The following is a 23,060-nucleotide window of genomic DNA, read 5'->3' as shown; positions in this document are numbered from 1 at the left end:
TGTTTGAATTGTGTTTCACTTGCAGCTAAACATCTTATGTCATCTGGCCATCTCATTTCTGGATGAGAAGGCTGAGACTTGGGGGCTCTGGGCCACATGGCTTATCAGACATGGATCTGAGCTAGTAATCTGGAGAGTGTCTCTGGCAGGGGGCTCCTGCCTCCTCCGGTTTCTCTCAGTCTCCTGTGCTGTCCTTCCTGAGCAGTGAATCCATAGCCTCCAAGTCCACAGATGCCCTCGACTGAATATTCTCTGGGCCAGCGCTCCCTGAGTCTGTCTTGTCCATAACTGTACCTCAGGGTCAGCCACAGAGGCTCTTGGCAAACACTGGGGGAGAGAATTAATGAGTCATCAAAACCCCTGTGCCTAGTTGGGGTTATGGAGGGGTTCAGAAAATCAGGAACTCCCAGAGCTTCCTCTCTTCCACCCTGCCCCTGTCCTTGGCATGCACAACAGCCCCTTGTCCCCACTTTTACTGATGACTTTACCTGAGGCCTTGCTCCAACCCCTCAGTTCTTCCCTGGACCATCTCGTGGATGGCAGTACGGCCAGCGTTGGGCAGTGGAGTGAAGGATGGGCTTTCACTCTAACTCCCTTGCCCCGTACCCCTTTGTGCCACTCCAAAGGCTCAGGCACCCCAGAAATGCTTCCAGGAACACCCCCTGAGGGGCCATGGCCGCTCCCCACCCCCAGCACACCAGAAGGGGTGAGAATACACAGGAGGAGAGGGCTTGCTGCCGGGCCACAGGCTGTGCGCCTCCTGAAATGTGCGGCGGCACATCTGCCCAGAGAAAAAGGGAGGCCCGGAATCGCAAGCTTTGTTATTTTTACTTTTTGGTGTGAGGGGCCATCTGTGCAGGTTTGAGCTTGTCTGGAGGAACCCAGATTTGTAGATGAAATTCTAAAGTAGGATTACTTTGCAGGCTGTCGCGCTGAGACTTTCTCCCCAAGCTGGGGCGGCAGTGCTGAGACTCATAGCGACAGCGCGTGCCAGGGTCCAGCAGCTGTTCAAGGTGAGCGAGCATGTGGGGCCCGCCACCAGGGCATCGTCAACCCCCACAGCGATGGTCACTCTTCTCGGCACTGGTGCCACCACGGCTCCCGGAGGGGCCTGGAGCGCCAGCTGAGCACACAGGCCCCCACTGCCTGTCCGGAGGGGAGGAAGCCAGGGGGAGGAGGAGGCAGGCAATGCCAGCGTGCGACCGGGAGGAGCTCTGACCTCCTCAGCTGTTGCCTGTTCCTCCCAAACGACCTCCATGAGCCTGTGGCGGCACACGCATCCTTGGATATGCCCACGGCCCCCATCGTCAGCCACAGGACACCATGATCCCCCTGCATGGAAATTCCAGAACTTTCCTGTCCAAGCTGAAGCAGCAGGTGGAGCTGGCCACATTGGGCTCCCCTCTAGGACCTTCCCACAAACCAGGGCTATGGTGGGAAGGGGTGTCAGAGGGGTGTCAATGTGCAAAGGGGGGCAGGAGGGTCATCCAAACCCTGTTCTGGAAGCCTTTTGTGGGCTGTTGCAGCTGAGAGTCCTAGCATGGGGCTCTTATTTTAGCTCCCGGCTGCTCACAGATTGTGCACCGCCCCACACATCCTGTGCTAGTCAAGTTAGTCTCCAACAGCAGCCTAAGCATCAGGTGGGCACATTCATCTGGTTAATTTGTAATAGGAAACATTGTTTCTGGCCTGGATGCTTTCCCTGGGCCTGCCCTGGGCCAGATGTGCGGCAGCCCATGATGGGGTGGCACCAGGGAGAAGGAGAGGACCCTGAGGTTCAGCATATCTCTGTTTGGAAACTTCGGTGCCATTCCTGACCGCTCCTCCTGGGCTCCAGTGAGGGAGGGTGATGATAGACCGGGGGTGGGGGGTGGGGAGGGGAATGCTCCGTGGCCCTTTCAGTCATCGCTGTGCTCCAACACACACTCCTTTCCCCAACTTATGCCAAATCATGAAACCCAATACCAATAGACAGGGATTGTGGGGAGAAAGCAATCCATAACCTGTATTTTTTCTTTCTTCAAAAAGAACCCTTGGGTGAGGAATGTGATTTCAGGTGCACCAAGAGGGGTCCTTGGCTCTGAAACACTGCTCCAGACACATACTCCCACACACACTACCCTGCCACCCACGTCAGAGAGAGTACCCGTGCGCCGGATTATGGCAAAGCAGAAGGAGCGCGGCAGGGCCTGGGAACATGGCAAACAGCCACTGCTGGTGCCCTTGGCATTGCCTGGGTACCAAAAGGACAGGGCGAGGGGCCCAGAGGAGGGCTCCCCAGGCCCTGCTGGGCTCCAGGCTCACTCTGGGGCTGACTCGCTGGGGAAGACAGCCCCTTTTTTTTTTTTTTAACACAGAAACAAAAGGATGAAATCATTAGCATCAATTGGGCACATTCAGTGTAGATTACTGACATGCCATTGTTACGAGGATAAAAGAAATATAATTAATAAAACCCGCCCAGCCTGCCTTTTGTGCTCCCATGAATTCTTTATTGGCATCTGCATCTATCTCGTCCACAGACGAGCCCTCTCCTTCCACTGCCCTGGACGTCGCTAAAATGAACGGTGCAGAAAATCACTCCCAGGATCTGGAAACTCATCTTTTTCTGCTGCAATTTGTCTTCTGATGCCTCCGTTCTCTCCCTCCCAGGGCAGAAGTAGACAGAGCATTTTCTAGCAGTACAGCACAAGTTCCATTCAAGAAAGAACAAAGCCAGGCCCGAGCTCCCTCCCACCCGGGACCCTGTCGAGGGCCATCCTGCAAGGCCAGTTCCCTCGCAGGTGGGGGTGGGGGCATTTTTTGGAAGCAGCCCTGGAATCACACTTGCCCCACCTCCGGCCTTGACCAGTCCTAGATGGGCTGAGTGTCAAAGGTCACCCTGAGGGTCAGCAGACTGCCTGGCGGACCCCGGGGGAGGTGGAGCGGCCCTCAGCCCCTGGCCAGCTTCCAGCCCACCTGCTTGCCGGCCTGCTCTCTGCCCTGTGCACTGTCGCCCTGGCCCCCCACCCACCCTTGATGTCGAGAGAAACGAAACCTCCTTTGCATGACAGGAAGCAGGGAAGTTCCCTGAAGTGTACTGCAAACCTAAAAACACCCCAACCCAGGCTTTCATCACCACCTGGAAGACCAGCATTTGAAGAGAAACAGAAAGCCACTCTTAACCCCTGAGAGCCTGGGCTTACACCGAGAGAACACACTGTGCTCTCCTGCCCACTGGGCAGATGAGGAGTCTGAATCCCCAAGTAGGTCAGTGATGAGCTGAAAGCCCCACAGCCCTCAGGGTGAGAGCCGAGACTCTCCCGAAAATCCAGGAGTCTGAATCCCCATCGCCTGTGGGAGATAGACAGGTAAAGAACATGTCTTTGGACACCGAGATGTTTGTCCTGGTCTTAAACATGCTCAAATAGCCTGCTCTCTCTGCCACTTTCCTTGGACCTTTCTGCGTTCTTCATCTGTACTGTTTTCTTGCTTTTGATAGAGTTAGGGGCCCCAGCTATTTGTCTTCCCCGGGAGGTTGGCAGTGTGTTGGTGAGGATCAACGGCAGGGATTCCCGGGCCAGGGGCAGGGGCGGTGGGGACTCTGGTGTTCTGCACGCTGTGGGCCCTGCTGGCCAGGCTGCCAGGGGCTGGGAGCCACAAGACTATATGAGCTCTCCCAAGTTTCACATGTCGGCTCAAATGTTTCAAAACCTCTTTGCAGCCCAAACACAACAGAGCCCCGCACGGCAGCACCAGCCCCACAGCCCAGATGGGCAGCCTCTGTTTCTACCCTGAGAGCCACAGGGACCCCGCGCAGAGTCAGGGAGGGATGGAGGACAGAGAAGTTTGGGGGGGGTGGCGCTTCAGACCAAGTCATCATCTCTCACGACGACAGATTGCTCGTTGTTTGTCTACAAGGTATAACTTGGGGAGGTGCTTAGCAAGAGGGGCACAGAGAACTTTCTGGAAGACTGGGGGAATGGATTTGTCTAGCTCTCTGTCTGATGATGCACTGGAGCTTTTGTATGTCATTCCACCCTTGTGACCCCTCCAGGAACTGGAATTCAATGGTGTGTGGCTCCTTTGCCCAGAAGAAACGCTAGAACAGCAGAAGTCTGATTCATTTCTGTTCAGGTCTTGCTTTTCAGTTGGAATGTGGTCTTTTGCAAGTGGAAGATAGCGTGTATTCTTCTGGGCATGGAAGAGTATGAAATTTAATGAAAGTGACTACACATGTAAGAATCAATCCATTTCCCTCTTCATTCAGGGAGTGAATATTTAATAAGCGCCTATCATGTGCCAGGCCCTGAAATGATGTGCTAAGCAACGAAATCAATTGGCAAGCAATCACTGAAAAAGAAAAATGAGAGAGGGTGAGTTTGCATGGGTATGTCCGTTTTAAATGACTTAAGAGAGATAATTGGATGAAATAGCCCTGTACAAAAACCAGCAAATGTTTTGTGTATTCGTATGTTCATGTATGCATAGAAAAGGTTCTGGAGCCACGTACACTATTTTAACACCAAAACTGGTAAGGATGGTACCTCTGCGGGATTTTCACTTTCTCTGTTGTACATGTCCGCAGAAGTCTAATTTATCATATCACACGTGTTCCGCTTCCATAATCAGAGAAAAACCAAGGAAGTTAAATAATAGCAATTTTCACGGGAAGAAAAGATGGCTGTAGCAAGTGCTGGAGCAGCCGTGGGAAGATAGGCTCGCTCACAGTCCCTGGCTGGGAGGATCGATCAGCATAATTTGGGGAATTAGCTGACCACATCTAGTAAAGTTGCAGGGGCACACGCCCTTTGACACGGCGGCTCCAGGTCTGGGAATGTGCCCCGGAGGAACCCCCACACATGTGCCACGTGTGTGCAAGATGCGCATTGCAGCGTCGTCGGTGATGGTGATGGCATTGCTGACCTGCTCATGGGCCAGCCTGGGAGGGACTGTATACGTTGTGGGATAGTCACACAAGAGAAAACTCTATCACAGTTAAAAATAAATAAATCCAACCCTCCACGCGTCCATGTGGGTAAATCTTGAAAATAAGGTTGAAAGAGAATAGGAAGTGGTATTATTATAGGTAAGGTTCGATGCCACTGGTGTGGATTTTTAGGACACCCAGAGTAGTGTTTCTGTAAGTCTATTGCTTATGGAGCCAAATGTAAATGATAAAAGTCTAAAAATATGTGTGGGAATCATCCACACTGACCTCAGGGTGATTGTTAACTCTGGGCAGGAAAGAAAGACGATGGGATGGGGGGAGGGAGACCAGGGGGCCCTTCAGTGGCATCTTTAATGTTGTATTTCTTTAAAAAAATGTGAAACTGGGGATGGGTCTCCAGGTAAGTCATCATATTCCTTTCTGCACTTGAACATGTTTGCCTGTCGGATGCGTGTGAACTGATCTCACCGATGACTTGTGAATTGAGTGGCTTTCCTATGAGTATTGTGTATCGCCAGTGCCCATTTTTCCTAAGAGTATTAACAACGGGAAGTGAAGTAAGCAGTTTCCCTAGAAGATGGCAAAGTGCGCACGTTGGGGTGAGGAGATGTGCTGGTGGAGGCTCCCTTCAGACAGGAGGTACTGGGGACATCGGTGTGGGACAGACAGGGGTGCTCTCCGGCAGGAGGTGAGGGTCTAGCTGACTGTGGATGGGCTGACAGGCAGGGGTGCAGGCGTAGAAGTCGCTGTGGCCTGAAAGGAGATGGGGGGCAGTCACTGAGGCAGGGCCATTTAGAAATCACTGATGCATGGAGCGCACAGTCCTTTTCCCGGGACCCTGAGAGGCAGAACTCAGGGCTTATTTCTTCAACTTCTGCCTCCAGGTGTAGCTCTAAGCCCATCATTGTCCCCTTCACAAACACCAGCTCCCTGCTGCCAGGGACATTGGGACATACGAGCCTGACTCGTAAAAGCCCATTGTGACGTGGCCTCTGTCACCTCCGCTGCATTATCTCCTGCTTCCTCCGCTGACTCGTGACCCTGACCGCTCTTCATCAGCTGGGGGGGCGGGCCCTCTCAAATAGGCGTGGCAGCTCTGCTCCAGGCCCTTCCCAGGCCCCCACACTCCCGGGGTTCCAGACCCGCTCACCTGAGCTCTAGGATCGCATCCCACATGCTTTGGTCTCAAGTCCTGGTGGTGCACAGCAGGGCTCAGGGGCTCACGACAGAGAGCACCCCGCGCACCACACCGGGGAAGCCAGCATCAGACCAGAAATCACTGCAGTCAGCTGCCACACAATTTTTGGAAATGACATTGGTCGGGAAAAATGATTGAAAGGATAGGTGGGGTGGGGGGTGCAGAGGGAGTCCTTATTCCATGCAGGACAGCGTTGCCCTCCCATCTGAACCTCCTGGGAAATAGTACTTGGTAAGCCTGTGACACTGAGCACATTAGAGTCTTTGGGAGCTGAATCTGGAGTTGGGATGAGGTAGGAAAAAAATCTATGCTCATTGAATACAAAATGCAATTGTCTGTCAGTGCAGGAACTGAAGTATCTGCAGCAAATTATATTTAAGACTCTATTGTCGCAGGCAGATTAGCTAATGCTTGGTTTTAAGTACAGGCTTCTAATGCTATTACTCCTGGTTAGCTCTGCCTGGCAGGTAACCTTGTGGAACAAATGGTTGCGTTGCTTGAATAACATATTTGATCAAACAGGACAATTCTTTCAAAAATTGAGTTCTCTGTGGCAATTTGAGACCTGTAATCAGCAAATTAGATGATTACAGCAGGGATAAAAATAGTCTTCTAACAATGTCCAAGGTATAAATGTGATTTGAATTTCAAAATGTTGAACATGCGGTAAGAAAATGCACGGTTGGGTAAATATGACTAGACATTATCAGATTTGATTTCTCTTGCCAACCCTGCTCTGAGCTAGAGCCTAATTTTGCCCAAATAAACTCCAATCTCGTTTGTGTCTGAGTCTATCTTGCACTGTCTGTGCTCCAAATCTTCAAGGGCTCAACGGCTTTACTTATCAGCCCTTAGGAACCTAGAGTCCACGTGAACCTTAGCATCATTTATCCACTCGGTGTGAAATCCACGCAGCAATGAGTTGTCCGAGGTCCACACAGGGAAGATGGCGTTGGAAGGACTTCCACACCCACTACCTGAAGACCAGTGTTTTCTTTCTACGACACAGAGGACAGGGACAACCAGAGCAACTCTGGGGAGGTCTGGTGACTGAACTGTGAGCTGGGGCGTGACATGAGGATGTGGTTTGCTCTACCACAATCCAATCAGCCCTCATGGTTGGTCAATAAGTTACTCTTAGTTTCTCCTCTAACACAAGGAAGTCAGACTAAGAGGCCACGTCACCTCCTTCTCTGGGTCCCCCTGCTCACCACCTCTGCTTCAGAGCATTTGCTCATCCAGGTTGACCAGAGCTGCCATTTTCACCCCCATGTCTGTTTGGCATCCCCCAGCCTCAGCCGGTTTTAGCTGAATGGCAGAACAAAAATGATTTGGCAAATGGGTATGCAGAGCCAATCAGTGAGGGACCAAAGTTTGTGCTGACTACTAGCAAAAGGAGGAGCTCCTTAAAGCAGGGAAACTTGATGTTACTTACTAGTGGCTCTTAGGGTTTCTGGCAGAGCCACAGAAAATATTGATTCCTGTGGATTTCACTTATCCACTCAGGACGCAACCTTTATTAGCACAGATGATTCAGAGCTACCCATGGCAACACTGCCATTTAATAAAAACAAAACCAAAACCCTGATGTCCAGAAATGCAGCACTCAAATTTGCTTATAAGGCATTCTCATTTCAGCAGCCCCAGTAGCACTCTGTGACAATGTGTGGGCCAGATGGTCCATGAAGTAGTTAGTACCTGCCTCGAACATGTGTTCAGACCAGTGTCACCTCCCCTGTCAAGCCTTAAAACTTATCCAAAGCTTTGAATATAGAAATGTTTTCAGTGCCATGTTTTTGCATAGAAAATGCCAAATATAAGTTAACCACTTATAGGATTTTTCCAACAAGCCACTTACGAATGGTCACCATTAAAAATTCATTGCTTTTTAAGGTGGGAGCATCTCTGCCTGAGATGAGGAAATAATTAGCTCAGAGTACCATCTGACTAAATACCAGGACATGTAGATTTATAATGCATTTATTTGGAACACCATATTAAAACTTGCCAGAACTATAGCATCACAATGTGGAGTAGGGTCTCTCTCCGATTTCATATAAATATGATACAGATTTTTAAATGGCTGTTTTTCTATTGAGACAGGGTTTTGCAAAATGAGATAAAATACCAAGTTGAAAATAAGTGGGTTTGTTTGCTCATTCACCCTCCCTTTTTCTGAACCCATAACATAAACCAAAGCGTTGTAAGGAAGTGCAACACACAAGACCACCATGATGAGAATGCTTGACAAAATGCATCGTGAAATGTACACATTAGGCCTCCAAGTGGACAGGTACTCCTTCCATGGGCAAGGCATTTGGTGATCCATCAGTGGTCAAGGTTCAGACCGTGCACTGACATCTGGCCTTGAGCTACATATCATTTTATTTTACATTTTCTTCTTCCAAGTTTGGTTTTAGGCTACTACATTATGTTAACAAGTTCTCCCAACAAAAGTTCTTTAGGTTAAGATTTGGGTAAGGACAAAAAGGGTGTTGAGTAACACTTATTACAGATGCTTTATGACCTCTGGCCTGTCGTGGAGCGGACATCATACCTAAGAATCCTCTTGGATGCAGACACGTGCTCCCCAGTACTGTCACCGCCTGCCGGCAAGCCCCACCTGCGCAGCCACTGTGTGGGCCTGGGAGAAAGGGGGAGAAATGCCAAATCGAAGCCTCATTCCCACCTCACGTAGCCCTTGGGAGGCATTGGTGGCTGTACCTAAAGCTCACTTCTTTCAAATATATTTGCCTGAAAGGTGTGAGCTTTAAGAAGTATGAAGTTAAAGAAAGAGAACTCGATACAGCCACACTCAAAGATGACTTCTAACTTAAATGATCACACGTAGCTCATAAAATGAGCTGTCTCAAAGACAGTGTTACCTTTATTAAAAAAACGGATAGACATAGCAGCACGTACAAAATAACAGTTCATAAAAGGCATTGTACATTGTCAACTGATAGTGTAAAAGGGCAGGCCCCCAGCACAGCTGGTTGTGGGCTCCACATCACAATGCTCACAACCACCTGTTCCCCTCAATACGACACAACCCAGCACACCCGAGGGGAGCCCACAGCAACGTGGCACTCCGCAACTTCAAGCCTTTGTTCTGTGTGTGAACAGTCAATCAAGTCAAGTATCACCCTCCTTAGCAGCATCTGGAGCACTCATTGGTGTTCTGGAGGTGGCTGGTGTACTTGACCCACTTATTTCAAAAAATCTAAGCATTCAATAAAAAACACTTGTCCCTGTCCAATGCCATCCACAGAAACACTTCGGTTGCAGAAGAGACATGCTCTTCCATTGAAATATCTGTAAAAGCTAATGCGCACCTCCGCCCCAGTATGCAGCAGGGAACTTGGAGCGGGCACTTCTGCACAACTGTCTTTGGTGGAGGATGCTGGTGTGGTCACGCGGTCCCCTGCTCACTGCTCTGCTTCTTACTGCTCTGTGGGGGAGTGAGGACCCCGGTGGGGAGAGGAGAAATCCTATTTTGTTCAGACAATATGGCTTTCTTTGCTTGGGCTTTGTCCTGGTAAGAATAAAAGCGAGAAATGTTAAAATGGAAGAATGCATCTTTTGGGCTTCGCGGCCTGTGTGCTCCTTTCTGTGGAGGTGAGGGCAACGAAACAGCAAAGAACAATCTGAAGCCGCTGGTCTACGTGCTATTTAGACATCGCATCTATTGAGCACAATTTTTCTTTTTCAAAGGAATTAAAAGAATTGGAGTCTTTCTAGGATATTGGGAGACTGCCTAAAGAGGAGTGAAGAGGCTACTCAGGCAGTTTTAGGAATTTATCTGGGAAATGAGGAACACGACTCACCAGCAAATCCAAGCTGTTTATGTGGGTCTGGATGTTGTGCGCATCTTCAGCAGGAACTCCCCTGAAGTGCTTAAGTTTTGAGCTCCCTGTCTCCCTTATAACCATGGCAAATGGAACCATCCACTTGACACACTTCTCTATATCACACCATTGATACCCTGCAACGAAAATAAATTTTAGGCTCCATCGGTTTGTAAGTTTAATACACCTTGTGAATGGACTGGAAAGCCAACGTACCTGAAACCTTTTGCATCAATTCAGATGAAGAGAAATGATACAAGGCAGAAGCAGCAAGTACACCATAGGGAAATTCTAAGCAGCCAACATCCAGGACACAAAGATCTAAAAGCTGTGGAGGAGAAAAGAACACTAAAGCAGGCGGCCAACATCTATCCCTTCTAGAGATCCTCGGTTTCCCGGTGGGGTAGGTAGACCCTCCCAGAGGTAACAGAGCCACTCACCTCTGCGATCTGTATGAAGATTTGCTGGGGATACTGTGGCAGGAGCACTTCATATAAGTCATTTAGATATGCAACCTGCATATATACATTCAGCCAGGACACAATGGTCAGGGGACTTAAGTGCCACTTAAGGGCCTAAGGGAAAACAGAGAGAAGGGTCAAACCAATGGCTGAGAAAAAAAACCAAAACAAAACACATTTCTGCTCCCTTTGGGCCTCTAAAGGAGTTCAAAATGCAGCCACATTCCATGCCACAATGTGTCCAGCTGGAGAACACCTAGTCAGATGCACTCACACTGAATGTGGAAAAGATATTATGTATGCATTTAAAAAAAAGGACTGAAAAATTAACTTGTAACCTACCTTCATAATGATTAATTCCATGCTAAGAATTTCCTCTCCCGAACAAGCCCCATCTGTAACATAAGCAAACTGGTGTAGCTTTGGAGGATAGATTTCCTAAAAGGAAATAAAAGGGAGAAATGACTAGCAAATTTCTCTAATAGTTTTAACTTACAATGTACATCCAAAATTACTGCTTTTAGTATGCTAGCATGGAAAGAGAGGGAACATCATAGAATAAATACAGGAGCTACTCCACTGGTCAAAATGCATTCATTGTGAAAGAAACCAAACACCCATCGTTACCAATAAATAAAGACATAAATACAGCTTTTACTCAGTGGGGACATTTTTGAAATTTTCACCTTTTTAATACCTTTAGCAACATGTTTGAAAGTTGGGCCTATCCACCCTTCTCATCACATCAAAATTCTAATCCTCTTGGGTCAAAGTTCAATTTTTTGGCGTAAAGTAACTACATTAACCTAAGCATTTTATATACTCTCTACTTCTCTCACTTCTTGATTTCTAGCCCTTTCTGCATGTATCTTTACTTTAGATGACCTCAAATTAGAAAAATGTAGACAAACAGTTGGCCTATTCCAGTAATCTCAGGGGATCTCAAGAAACAGCATGTGCTACATAAAAATATTTAAAAATAATTTACCTCAAGTTTGGCAGCAATAAATAAAGATGAAATCCCAATAAGCTGTAAAAGTGTTTTAACAATATTTTGTTGTGTTGCCATATACCGATCAAAGAAATCCTGTGCCAAGTAAAATGTCTCTCTGTGAAGTTTATAGACTTCGCACACCTGAAAAAATATTTAGTAAGTTTTAGAACAGTTACTTGAGGAAAAAAGAACAACAAAAAAACAACTTGCCATGAGTTTTGGTGAAGGACAATATAACCAAATCAAGAGAGAGAACTTTGCTTTTCTGAAAGGATGGTTACCTGGCTTATCCCTAAGCACAAACACAGAGCAAAGCTGGAACTCAGAAGGATTAAGTGTTCCGTGATCTATATAATAGTAAGGGCAAATGGGCATAGGCTGCTAAAGCAGCATTTTCATGGAAAAACTGTGAATGATAATCTCAAACTAAAATTAGGACCATGCCTCCCCTGCCCACCTCACAGGAATGCTGAGAGAGCGGGTAAAATGATGTGCATGAGGGAGCCAAAGAGGACCAAGGAAACAGTAGACTTCAACTCATCACCACCGTCTAATGTCCGATTATGCATATAAAACTGCCATTCCTACACAGGCCTTCCCATGTGTGAGTGCAATTCATGGGGCTAAAAAGTAGAAAAGGCACCGGAGAAACAACAAACAGAACATTGAGAGAAAATTCCATCAATCACTAAAGAGTATTTCTAAAGTCCAGGTTGAGGTATATTTGAAGTCAGTTTTTATAAAGTAATATAATTATGATCTGATCAGAAGTGAAACTAGAGCTTCTGTCCCCGCAGGAACAAACTCTCAGACCTATGTCACCCAGCCACAATTGGGCACACAGCCTGAGCACCACCTTTCCCACACGCACGCAGACTTCCTGGCTAGGCTCGGGGCTGAGAAACAGCATTGCTGCAGACAAGCCTGCAGTTTTGTTCCACCGAAGACAAAAAGGTTACCATTCTTTTCTATCCTTTTAATGGTATTACATGACTTTTTTGATTTACTTTCGGAGAGAAGCCTTCCTTAAAGTATATGGCATCACCTGCATTATACAAAATAGAACTTCTCTGTCACATCTTATGAGCTGAAGCCTGGGGAAGTAAAGTATACTACACATCTAATGTTTCGAGGAATTATAAAATGTCTCAAAGGGCCCAGAAGGGCTATGGGCCTCAGTGGGCCTGCAGTGGGCAACTGCAAGGCCTGTGGTTTTAAGCAGGCAGGCCTGCCAAAGAACTCAGTACAGAAAATGTTAACATGTTCAGAGACCAATAAAGAAAAGCAAATTAATAATGGTAAAAACAGCTATCTTTTCTTGCCTACTATTTCTAATCCATACCAACTCTGCAAGGAAAATACTGTTAGAAAATACTGCAGATGAGAAAAACCAAGATTCTAAGTTCAATGACTTGCCTGACGAAGACACATACATGGTGAGGCGGCAGCAGGGGATCTGATTCCAGGATGGGCATAACAGGGGGGCGCATACCCCTGGAATATAGGCTTTCCAAAGAGTACACAGCAGAGTTTGTTTTTAGGGAATATTTAGACACTTGGCTTCCCCAGGTCCTTTTTTCATAAAATGGATCTACCTGAGATTCCTTCAACACCACAAAGAAAGCCTACTTCTCATCACCCAAGGCTTCCATGTGTCCAGGAAGGGCCCCTTCATCGAGGCATCACAAAGTCACCCACACTTCCTCTCAGAGGGAGGTGCACTGCCCATACAATATCGCTTTTTGTGTTTAACAATTACCCATCACCATTTGTAATACTTGTTCTTTTGATCAATTGTTGCAGAGAAGTCTGACGGTGTGACCAATAAAAGATTTGAACAATATATTTTGTTAGAACGATATTCTGTGGGGAAGGAGAAATGGATTCCAAGGAGTTAAAAAGGAACAATGTAAGCTTTCTGACTGTTGAAGACAAGCCTGTTCATATATTTTGAAAACTTATGATAATGGCTTATCAAATAGCTGTTATCTGCATTCTACTGGATAGATTTAAAAGCAATTTAATTAACAAAGACCAAATATCAATATTTACAGTTATGTGGAAAATTTGTAATTATCTAAACTTTGAAGAAAAAAATTAGAGGCCAACTTAAAAATGGCTAAGAGGTAAAGAGACTTCAGAAATTCTTCTACGGAAGAATGCAAGCAAAACAGCAATATATATACCACAGCTTCAGAGACACAGAATGTGTCAATGGGATCAAACAGAGGAGGAAATCATAATAGCACAGATGATTCTAGAAGTGGTAAATGCTTCCAGCCAGCTGGAAGACTCAAGCTCACCTCCATTAACCAATCCAGAAGAATTGCTCGCATCTTAGGCTGCAGGAGAGGGTGCCGCTGCATAAAGTGCTTATCCCTTAAGTATGTCTTTTCCTTGTTTAGCATAATTTTCCAGACCTCATCTCTATTTGCCCAGCTACAAGAAACAAAACCAAGTGAAAGACAAAAGGTAGGTGTCAGTATGCGTCCACACTAACTTGGTGAGATTGGGCACAAGGAGTAAAAGATCTGGAAGGCACACGGCAAGCAACTTACTTCAGTATAGGCAGTGGTGAGGCTCTGGAGGGCATGAAACTCTGCGGTCCACACGCGGAACTTGGGTATGCTGGCTCATCCTCTTCTTTGTCCGGTGTGGGAATCAAGGAGCAGGGGTTTTCACACACAGAATTACCGTCCCAAGGCTGTAAAAGAAAAAACACATTTTTAAATGTTTGATATGAACCAGCTATTTTTACATTCATTAATTTGTAGAACAGCCAGTAAAACAGAAAAGGTCTTCACCCTAGACAGCAATCTCTAGGCCCAAATACATATTCCGGACTAAATTCAGATGAAGATGGAACGTGTAAATAAAAGCCACAGTAATGACTCCAAGCTTCCATTTCACATGTCACTGGTTTAGGAGTCTATGCGATAAATATCTAAGACAACTACAAAGTCAGTAGCATTTTGTCCTCCACGTTGTCACCCTCAAACACATACCTGAGCAGTAAGATGGACCCAGGAGGGGTTAAGACAAAAGGCAAAGCACTCTTATATTACAAAAGACGACAACAGCACCAACGATACAAATCCATTTGCAGCTCAGTAAGATACTGGGCATAACTTAGTCTAAGGTATGCTGTGGGATTACTTGGTCACAACTGAAAGATTTGTTTTTTTAACAAGTACAACTAATCTAAAATTTCTTAAGAGTGAGAGGACTTCAATAAAAGTATTTACATGGGCACTCCACATTCACAAGTGTAAAAGATCAAAATGTAAACTGATTACCATCTATATTTAAAGTTTCCCCATCTTAAAACAAAAACCCATCAAATGTGACATCTTTTAGTTGCAAGACGAGCCTAATACATTACATAATTGGGACCTTTTGTTTTCCTTAACTCAAAACAAAACAAAAAGAATATCTGCCTAGTTAAAACCAAATCCAGGAATGGTCACAGGATATACTAAGAAGTCTGTGGAGATAGAAGCCAGATACCCCTGAAGACCTTTGAATCCCGTCCCCAAAGTCTTGCACAGATTGACTCAAATAACTGATAAGTGATTTAAAAACCCAAGCCCAAATATCATTAAATGTCATTAAATATCATTAAAAACCCAAGCCCAAATATGCTTTTCTTTTAAAGATTCCAGATACTTAATTTTATTCAATTTTCAATATTTGGAAACTACTAAGGTCATTTTGCCATTTAGAAAATTTTCTTTTTCAAGCTGCTCTGTTCATCGTTCTACTCTGAAAAGAACCCTATGATGGATTTTTTTTGAATTATAAGAGTGATTTTGTTGACAATGTGGCAGGTAACAATCCCACCAGCATGGAAGCCCTGCGAAGTCTGAGATTCTTGGCACTTTTTTTTAAGGCAGACAGCTCATTAAGGTTGACTAGAGAAGAAAAGGGACAAGGGGACGACTAGAAATGAGCGTGGGGACCTGGGCTCCAGGTGCTGCCTGGAGAATGGCTCTCAGGGCACACCGGCCACTTTCAGAGGCAGACAGAGCACTGTTAGTGTGCTGAGAAGAGCAAAGCAGGATAAAGCTCTTCTCTACCCAGGGTGCGAAGAATTGGGCATGCAAATTAACCATGACAACTCCTGCCAACAGCTGTTCCAGAAGGGCAACCTCCCCTTCCAGCTCTAGTATCATGTGCTGGTAGCATTTCCTTGACGCAAAAAGGGTCACATAACTGCTTCAAGTTGTTTCTTCATTCAGGAATGAATTCAGCTGTGAAGGCAGAAGCTGGGTGCCACCCTCCGCAGCCAGATGGCTGAAGAGAGCTGAGAGCAGCCTTTGGGGAGAAAATGGCAGCAGTTTCCAACCCGCAGTTCACAGACAAACCGGACAACCCACAAGCAGACATGTGGTTTGGAAAGTTTTAGGACCCAGTGGGTGAAGCACAATATGAAGTCTATGGCCTTTCTCTTGAGCAGATACTGGGTTTTAAAGGAGGCCAGATCCATCTGACTTTAGGAAGGAAAGGGATAAGAGCAAGAGACCAATTTTGACTATTTCTAACCACCCCTGACTCCTTATGAATTAACAATAGAACTACCTATGCAAAACCAGGTGCTGAGAAGTAACTAATAGAAGGCCCAGGATTCACTTCAATAAAAAAGGTGGGTCTCATGCAAAAAGTTAAACAACAAAACAGATTATGTTGAATGGATTTTAGATAAAAGCGTAGTCTTGTCCTTAGGAAAGGCCTAAGGTAAGAATCAAAGGTTCTCTGTGGTCCTGATGAAGCAGTTATAAGGACTTAGGACAATGCCCACAAGTGGCTCAAGGCTAATGTACTGGGCTGAACTACAACTCCTGAGAAAAATTCTGTGTAATTAATAGGGAAAAAGATTGTGTTACCCCAAAATTCTAGGTTCAGGAATCTACACAGAGAAATAACAAGACAACGAATCCTCCATTAATAGATGGACAATTTTCAAGCTATCTGCTCTAAAAAATGTGCAGAAACCTATTGTCATTAATCTCTGAATCACTATGAAAATTCCTTCTAGTTGGAAATTATATGCTTATTCATATACCAGTGTGATCAACTGTCCACAGTTTAGGGATAGGACCACAGCCCCATTTTAGTCACCCTAGCACTGCTCCAATCCTCCTGGAGAACAGAAACTACTCTAAAACTCTAACAAGTCAATATGGATGCCTTTATTTCTTTCTCACTTGGAAATTTCAATTCAAAAACAGTTGGCAAGGGCGCCTGGGTGGCTCAGTTGGTTAAGCGACTGCCTTCGGCTCAGGTCATGATCCTGGAGTCCCGGGATCGAGTCCCGCATCGGGCTCCCTGCTCAGCAGGGAGTCTGCTTCTCCCTCTGACCCTCTTCCCTCTCATGCTCTCTCTCTCTCTCTCATTCTCTCTCTCTCAAATAAATAAATAAAATCTTTAAAAAAAAAAAAAACAGTTGGCAAAATAAACAATCCTGAGTTTCACAAAGTAGAGATCCATTTAATCGTGCCCCACAAAAATCACCCTACTTAAAGTTTGTTTCTTGTTTTTTAAAGAAGAGGAAAAGAAAAGAAAGAATTCTTATTTCCTTCCCTAAAGTGAAGTATTTCCTCATCTAAGGAGAAGGAAATTATCAACCCCCTTGTTCAATATTCAATGGACTTCCCCAGAAATGCTAATTACTAGGGTCTTATGTACAGTGACAACTGTTACTACAAACCTACTGCTTTAAAGCCCTTCACTCTTCCAGAACCAACAGCTATGGCTGTTGCTCACCGCCCAACAAAGTGATGTGCTGCCCATTGCTAACCTAGTTGGGACCACTGCCCTCAGCTCAAATACTATTCCCACTCAGCTTTTCTCTGTGATAGGGTCAGAAGACCTGACACGCTAGTTTGGAGATAGGCTGCTTCCCCTACTGGAGCCATAACTACAGTTTCCAGCCATTTCTGGAGGTAGAGAGATAACACAAGTTTTTTCTGCTAGGAACTTCTGATGTTGTAATGATATCATGAGCATGCAGAAAATTTGGTAGTAACTATTCCAAAGAGACAGGAGAAATGGACTCGTCAATTAAAAAAACTGTGTTGAGACACACATATCATCACACAGAATATTCCCCAAATACTCCGGCTGAGGCCAGGTCAAGCCCCAGACAGCAGTAGTCACTGTAGGTAATTGCTGGATGGACTGAGAACCCCTAGAGGGGGGAAAAGTTAGAAACCTGACCCAAAGGGGGTGGGAGGTCCCTAAGCACCATGACATGATGGAAAAATAGAAGTGTGGATGGGGAGAATTCATGGTTGCTTATGAACACACACAAACTCCCATCATCACAGCTACCCAGAGTGTCAGGAGCCCTCCCCCCAGTTCACCAGCCTAGAGACAGGGCTCTAGGATGGACTCCACCCCTGGCTTGCACAGGACTCTGGGTTACTTTCTTCCTCTGAGTCTGGGTTTCCTCAAGGGCAAAAGGAGAGGACCGAGTTATTTGATGTCCATTCTGGTTCTTCCAGACATCAGCGCATATTTGTAATCTCAAAGGTGCTGGCGAGGAACCCAAGACCTTCCTGGAGTCCCAAGGCTGGCAGAGGTCAGTGCCGCTGATGAGCACAGAGCTCAGCCATATGTACTGTGGCCATAGGTAGAGAAAAAGCCTTCAGCAGGAGGCAAAGGGGATAGAGACTCAATCTAACCCACAAAGAGCAGGAGGCCCTCCACCTAGGCCCAATCAGCAAGTGCACCCACCTGACTGCTGCAATGGCTTCTCACAGTCCTGTCAAGTGTTGCAATTTCTTCATCTGGATCCTGCAAAAACTAATACAAAGCAGCCCCCACCCGCCAAGGAAACACACCAAATAGTCCAAAGACAAAAACAGAGAGAGAGAAAGAAAAAGTTGGTTAGGTTGTGGGCACCATTTCTGCCAAATGCACTCCCATTAACCCCCTATCAATAAACATGTGGCAGAGCCCAGTCTGGTTCCCAGGTAAGATTTGGGGGGGGTCTCCTCCCCCACCTGTCTCCTTTGTACTCACAACAGCCACATTTGCCTTCCTTTTCCTGGAGCGAACAGAGACATCTGTGCCACTTTCCTCCTTCATGGTGTCCCGTTCCTTTGCATCCCTGCAAAGGCAGGGTGGCACAGAGGTCAGGGTGAGTTCTCCCCAAATCTGGGTTCACCCCTCCCCCACCAATGAATACCCTTCCCGTCCCCACAGCGCCAGGGCCACTCACCTCTCCCTCCTCTCCCTCGGCATGGCTTGGGGCGTGGGATCAAGTTTCAGGCCTTAGGGACACAAACCGGGCAGTGGGGTGAAGACGACCGGCAGCGGGGGGGGGGGCATGGGCGGCCAGCCTGCCCCGGACACCCCTCCCCCTCCCGCGCGGGCGGCGGCTGCGGCGGCGGCGGCGGGAGCCTCCCGGGCCGGTCAGGAAAATGGCCGATGGGCCCGGGTGGCCTGTCACCCGCGGCGCCGCCAACAGTCTGCGATGCCGGGTCCGAACCCGGGCTTGGGGGGGGCCCGCACGGCCCCCGAAATCCCCGCCGGCCCATCTCCTCCCTTGCGGCCCGGGCTGCCTCAGTCTCCCCCTCAACACTTCCCTCCCCCCCCGTCCGTCTCTGAGCCACCCTACCGGGGCACCCCGCGCTGACGCCTCAGGGACCCGGCGACCCGGCCTCGCCCCACCCCCACCCCGGCCCGGCCCGACCCGGGCGCTGTGGGAGTCCTCGCCGCCGCGCAGTCCCGCAGCTCGCGACAGGGCCCTTACCCGAAGCCGTCTCCGCGGCAGGCAGGCTGCACGAGCCGAGGCCGGAGGCAGGAGGCAGGAGGCAGAGGCGAGCGGGAAGCCGGGAGGCGGGAGGCGGGAGGCAGCGGCGGGCCGAGCGCGCGGCGGTGGCGGGATCCGCGCCTGCCCCCTACACCGCGCTGGCGGCCGAGCCGGCTGCTCCTGCGCCCGGCTAAGAGCGGGACATTTAAAAATCCCTGCGCGCGGAACCGGCCCCCGGCCCGCCCTCGCACCCTCCCGCCACCCTCCGCCCCGCCCCGGCCGGCTCCGAACCCCTCAGCGGCAGCCCTTGGGCCGGGGCCCGCCCAGCCACAGCCTTCAGGACCGCCCCGCCGCCGCGCCGGCCAGCCGAGCCGCTCGAGACCGCCGGGGGGGTGGGGCCTGCGCGGGGCGGGGCCTGCGCGGGGCGGGGCTAAGTGACAGGGCCTGCGCGCTGGAGGGGCGGGGCCGGGGCCGTGGCGGGGCCTGCGCGGCGCGAGCTGCGGCGCCGCGCGGAGCGGGACGCGGGAGGCCGGCTGGCGCGCGCGGTGGAGGGCGGGGCCGCGCCGGGCGGGCAGGACGCGGGGGAGGTCTGGCGCGAGCTCAGCGGAGGGGCGGGCCGAGGGCTCTGTGGGCGGAGCCGAGCGGCGCTGGAGCGGTAAAAGGCCGCGTGGCCCGCGCGGGTGGAATGTAAACACGGCAGGCGGCGAGGGTTCGGGCCGGGGCCGGGGTCTGGCAGGGGTCGCGCAGGAGCGAGCGGGAGGACCCGCCGTCCGTCGGTCTGCCGCGCGCGCGCCCTGTCCCTCCTTGCACGTCCTCCCCGCCCCTGAGACGCAGGGTTCCGGGCTGTGAGTCGGGGCGGGGATGTGCCCAAGGTCACAGCGCCTGGTCGCTGGCCTACAGCCAGCCGCCTGGGTCTGGAGCGCTGGTGGAACGGTGGTTGTTTCTGGACGTGCGTCCGTCCATCCAATCAAGCGTGCATTCATTCATCAAGGAACAGCCCACCCCCTTTCCTGTGTGCCCCTCCCCCACAAACTCTTCCGGGGCATCAGAAGACTGAGCCAGTTTGGACCTTGGGATTCCAGGCACCCCCCTCTAGCTGAAAGCCTTCAGAGTGACTCACGTCAGACTCAGGGTCAACTTTGCACTGCCTGTCCCGGCGTACAGGGCTCCACAGGAACTGGCCTTTATATCCTCTCAGATCTACCCTCCTCCCCCTCCACTCTCAGCTCGTCACCACTGTCTCTGTCCTTTCTCACCTCAGGGTCTTGGAGCTTGTGCCCTGCGAGGACCCCCTTGGGCTGCTCTTCCTTCCCTAGAACTTCAGGGTCTTCAGTGACCACTCAATCTGGAGCACCCTACTCCCCAGGACTTTGTCTCCACCTCATTGCCCTGCTGTGTTTCCTCCACAGAACTTGCCACAAGAAGACTCTTGCTCCTTCATTTCCTTGTTTGGTGTCCGTCTCCCTACCTTGTCTGTCTTGGTCACTGCTGTATCCCCCAGCTCTTGGCATAGTGCCTGGGGGAAAGGAGGCACTTGTTCGTATTTGTGAATGAATCCTTGAAAAACATACACGGACCAAGCCCTTGTGGACCTTACAGGCTAGTGAGACAGATATGGAACAAGTGTCACTTGGAAGTGCCTTCTCTACCAAACTTGCAGAAGCAGCATGTAGTAGAGGGCTCCCAAACACTCTCAAGACTCTCCGTGATGCACAGTCTCAGTCTTGTCCCCCGCCCACCAACATAACAGTCTTCCTGAAGTGAGAGCCTGGGCCTTATTGAAGAGTATGCCTTGTGCCATCCTCAGAGGCCTCTGCTAGCAGATGCGACCTTTCAGGGGCTCTGAGGTCAAGGATGCTGAGATGACTCGCTCAGGTTGTCTTAGGGAGGCGTGGAACCCAGGTTCCTGAACTCCCAGCCCTGTGGCCTTTAGTAATAACAATAAGAGGTACCATAAACAGTGTTTCCAAAATGGCAGCTTTGGGCTAAGTCCTTCAGAGTATTAGTTCAGCTTCACGATAATCCTATCATGTTGATACTACAATGGTCCTATTTCAAAGATGGCAACTATCTATTTTTAGGGTGATTGTGAGGATTAAGTGAGGTAATTTAGACTTAGTACAGTGCTTGGCACATACTAAGCGCTCAATCAATGAGATATATATGACAATGATAGAGAATATATATGTCAATATACAGATATCAATATATATCATTGTTATCAATGATAGACAAGAAGAGTTTTCCTTAGTGGTAATAGCAACTTATACTCCAAACAACAAAGAATGAGAGTTCCATATGTTCTGTATCCTAGCTGGCACGTTCATCAACAGTACAGTGGATACAGAAATTTGGTATGTTCATTCAATGGAATACTGCACAACAATACAAAGGACAAACCATTGAAACATGCAAAAAATGAATAAATTTCACAGACATAATGGGTAGCACAAGAAGCCAGACACAGAAAAGTATTACTATGTCATGCCATTTATCTGAAGTTTCAGAAAAGGCAGAACTATAGTGACCGTGGTCAGAACAGCAGTTACTTCTAGGGTGGGGTTAATACCTGGGAGGAGACCAAGGGAACTTCTGAGCACTACCTGTTTTATATCTTGATCTGAGTACATGGTTGTGTACATAAACATTCATTGAGCTCTACACTTATGATTTATGCACTCTACTGAGTATATGTTATATTTCAAAAAATATATAAGAATTGTTTTTTTAAAAAAAAACCATTTAAAGCAAAGTAAGACTTTAGTAATCCACTTGGGAACTTCTAGTTTGGGAGGGAGGCAGCGAGGTAGATTGACAATTGTGGTACAGAGTGCTAAGGGCTGGGATGGCAAACCTTTGGGGGCTAGAACTTCACAAAGAGTGGTGGCAGGAGAGGGCATCCAAACTACTCTTGGATGTCAAGAAGGCTGCGTGGTGGAAGCATCATCTAGGCCAGAAGGATGAATGGGTTTGGCAGAGGCAACAGAAAAGATATGTCTGTGGAAAAAGGCTGCAACAAGGCTTGGAGTCTCTGGAAGTTACTGATGGCCCCTTGTCTGGGGTAGCTCATCTTTGGCTGTTTGGTTTCATTTCATTATATGCCTGCCTGCATCAGGGTCAGAGTGTCCAAGCATTGGCTCAGCCTTGAGGAAGACTGTAGGTTGAACTAGATAACCAGCTGCTGGGTAGGGAGGGTATCACCTTCTCTCTGCAATGAAACTTCGGGAAAGTTCCTTAACCTCTTTGTACCTCAGTTTCCTCATCTGTAAAATGGGAGTGATTCTAATTATCCTAACCTCCAGGGTTGCTGTGAGGAGTAAATGTATTAATCCCCATAATGCATTTGCAACAGTATCTAGCACATAGTAAGTGTTCAACCTGTATTAACAGTCATTATTATTTGTAAAGAAATTTGGGGGCATTTGCGTAGTTTCATGCATGGTAAGAACAGCAGCCAGAATAGAAGGACCAAGAAGAAGTAAGTCCTTCCAGGAAGTCCTTCTCAGATAAGGTTCCTTAACCTGGGGCCCCCTCATTTTACAGATGAGGAAACTGAGGTACAAAGAGGTCTTCAGTGGCCCAGGAAACTGCCTGCTGACAGTGTTGGCCCATTGTGTGCACTTGGGCCCCTGGTACAGAACGTTTAGCAATTCCTTAAAGGCACCTGTAGAAAGGTAAGGCGGGCTGGCGGGTGTTGATCAGGGAAGGTGTGGGCTGTGACCGGAAGCCGAGCTGGCCCGGGCCTTGCTATCAGGCAGAGCTGAGCACTTGTGGCTGCTTGGCTGAGCCAAAGGAGTTGGTGGAGGGGCATCTCGTGAGGCTACACACAGGAATCCCAGAAGAAAAGGGGTCAAACTGGCTGTACCAGTGTGA

At 48.4% G+C, this 23,060-nt stretch overlaps 1 protein-coding gene and 1 long non-coding RNA gene across 3 annotated transcripts; one reads left to right on the top strand and one right to left on the bottom strand.

Moving 5' to 3' along the window:
* Positions 1–3,135: 3,135 nt before the first annotated feature.
* Positions 3,136–13,434, top strand: LOC114224456 (uncharacterized). Its single transcript, XR_003612374.2, has 3 exons — positions 3,136–3,350; positions 4,250–4,355; positions 6,977–13,434. It is a non-coding gene; the product is annotated as an uncharacterized LOC114224456 (long non-coding RNA).
* On the bottom strand, positions 8,109–19,368 carry CCNE1 (cyclin E1). Of its 2 annotated transcripts, XR_003612373.2 has the most exons (13): positions 19,188–19,368; positions 18,654–18,705; positions 18,455–18,542; positions 18,167–18,235; positions 13,990–14,135; positions 13,735–13,870; positions 11,426–11,572; positions 10,780–10,875; positions 10,417–10,551; positions 10,193–10,304; positions 9,956–10,113; positions 9,464–9,663; positions 8,109–8,772 (listed from the first exon to the last, which is right to left on the bottom strand). XR_003612373.2 is itself a non-coding variant. In XM_028123682.2 (12 exons), the coding sequence occupies exons 2-12, from the start codon at positions 18,674–18,676 to the stop codon at positions 9,541–9,543; spliced, it is 1,233 nt and encodes a 410-aa protein (XP_027979483.1). In that variant the 5' UTR covers positions 18,677–18,705; positions 19,188–19,368; the 3' UTR covers positions 8,984–9,540. The 2 variants fall into 2 exon arrangements, 1 of the variants encoding a protein (XP_027979483.1); XM_028123682.2 differs by lacking the exon at positions 8,109–8,772 and having other exon boundaries at positions 8,984–9,663.
* Positions 19,369–23,060: the final 3,692 nt, after the last annotated feature.

The sequence above is a fragment of the Eumetopias jubatus genome, unplaced genomic scaffold (genome assembly GCF_037043125.1).
Source record: "Eumetopias jubatus isolate StellerSeaLion01/CBP00866 unplaced genomic scaffold, mEumJub1_p1.0 scaffold_10, whole genome shotgun sequence".
NCBI lineage: Eukaryota > Metazoa > Chordata > Mammalia > Carnivora > Otariidae > Eumetopias > Eumetopias jubatus.
This window is presented reverse-complemented; position numbering and strand designations above follow the sequence as displayed.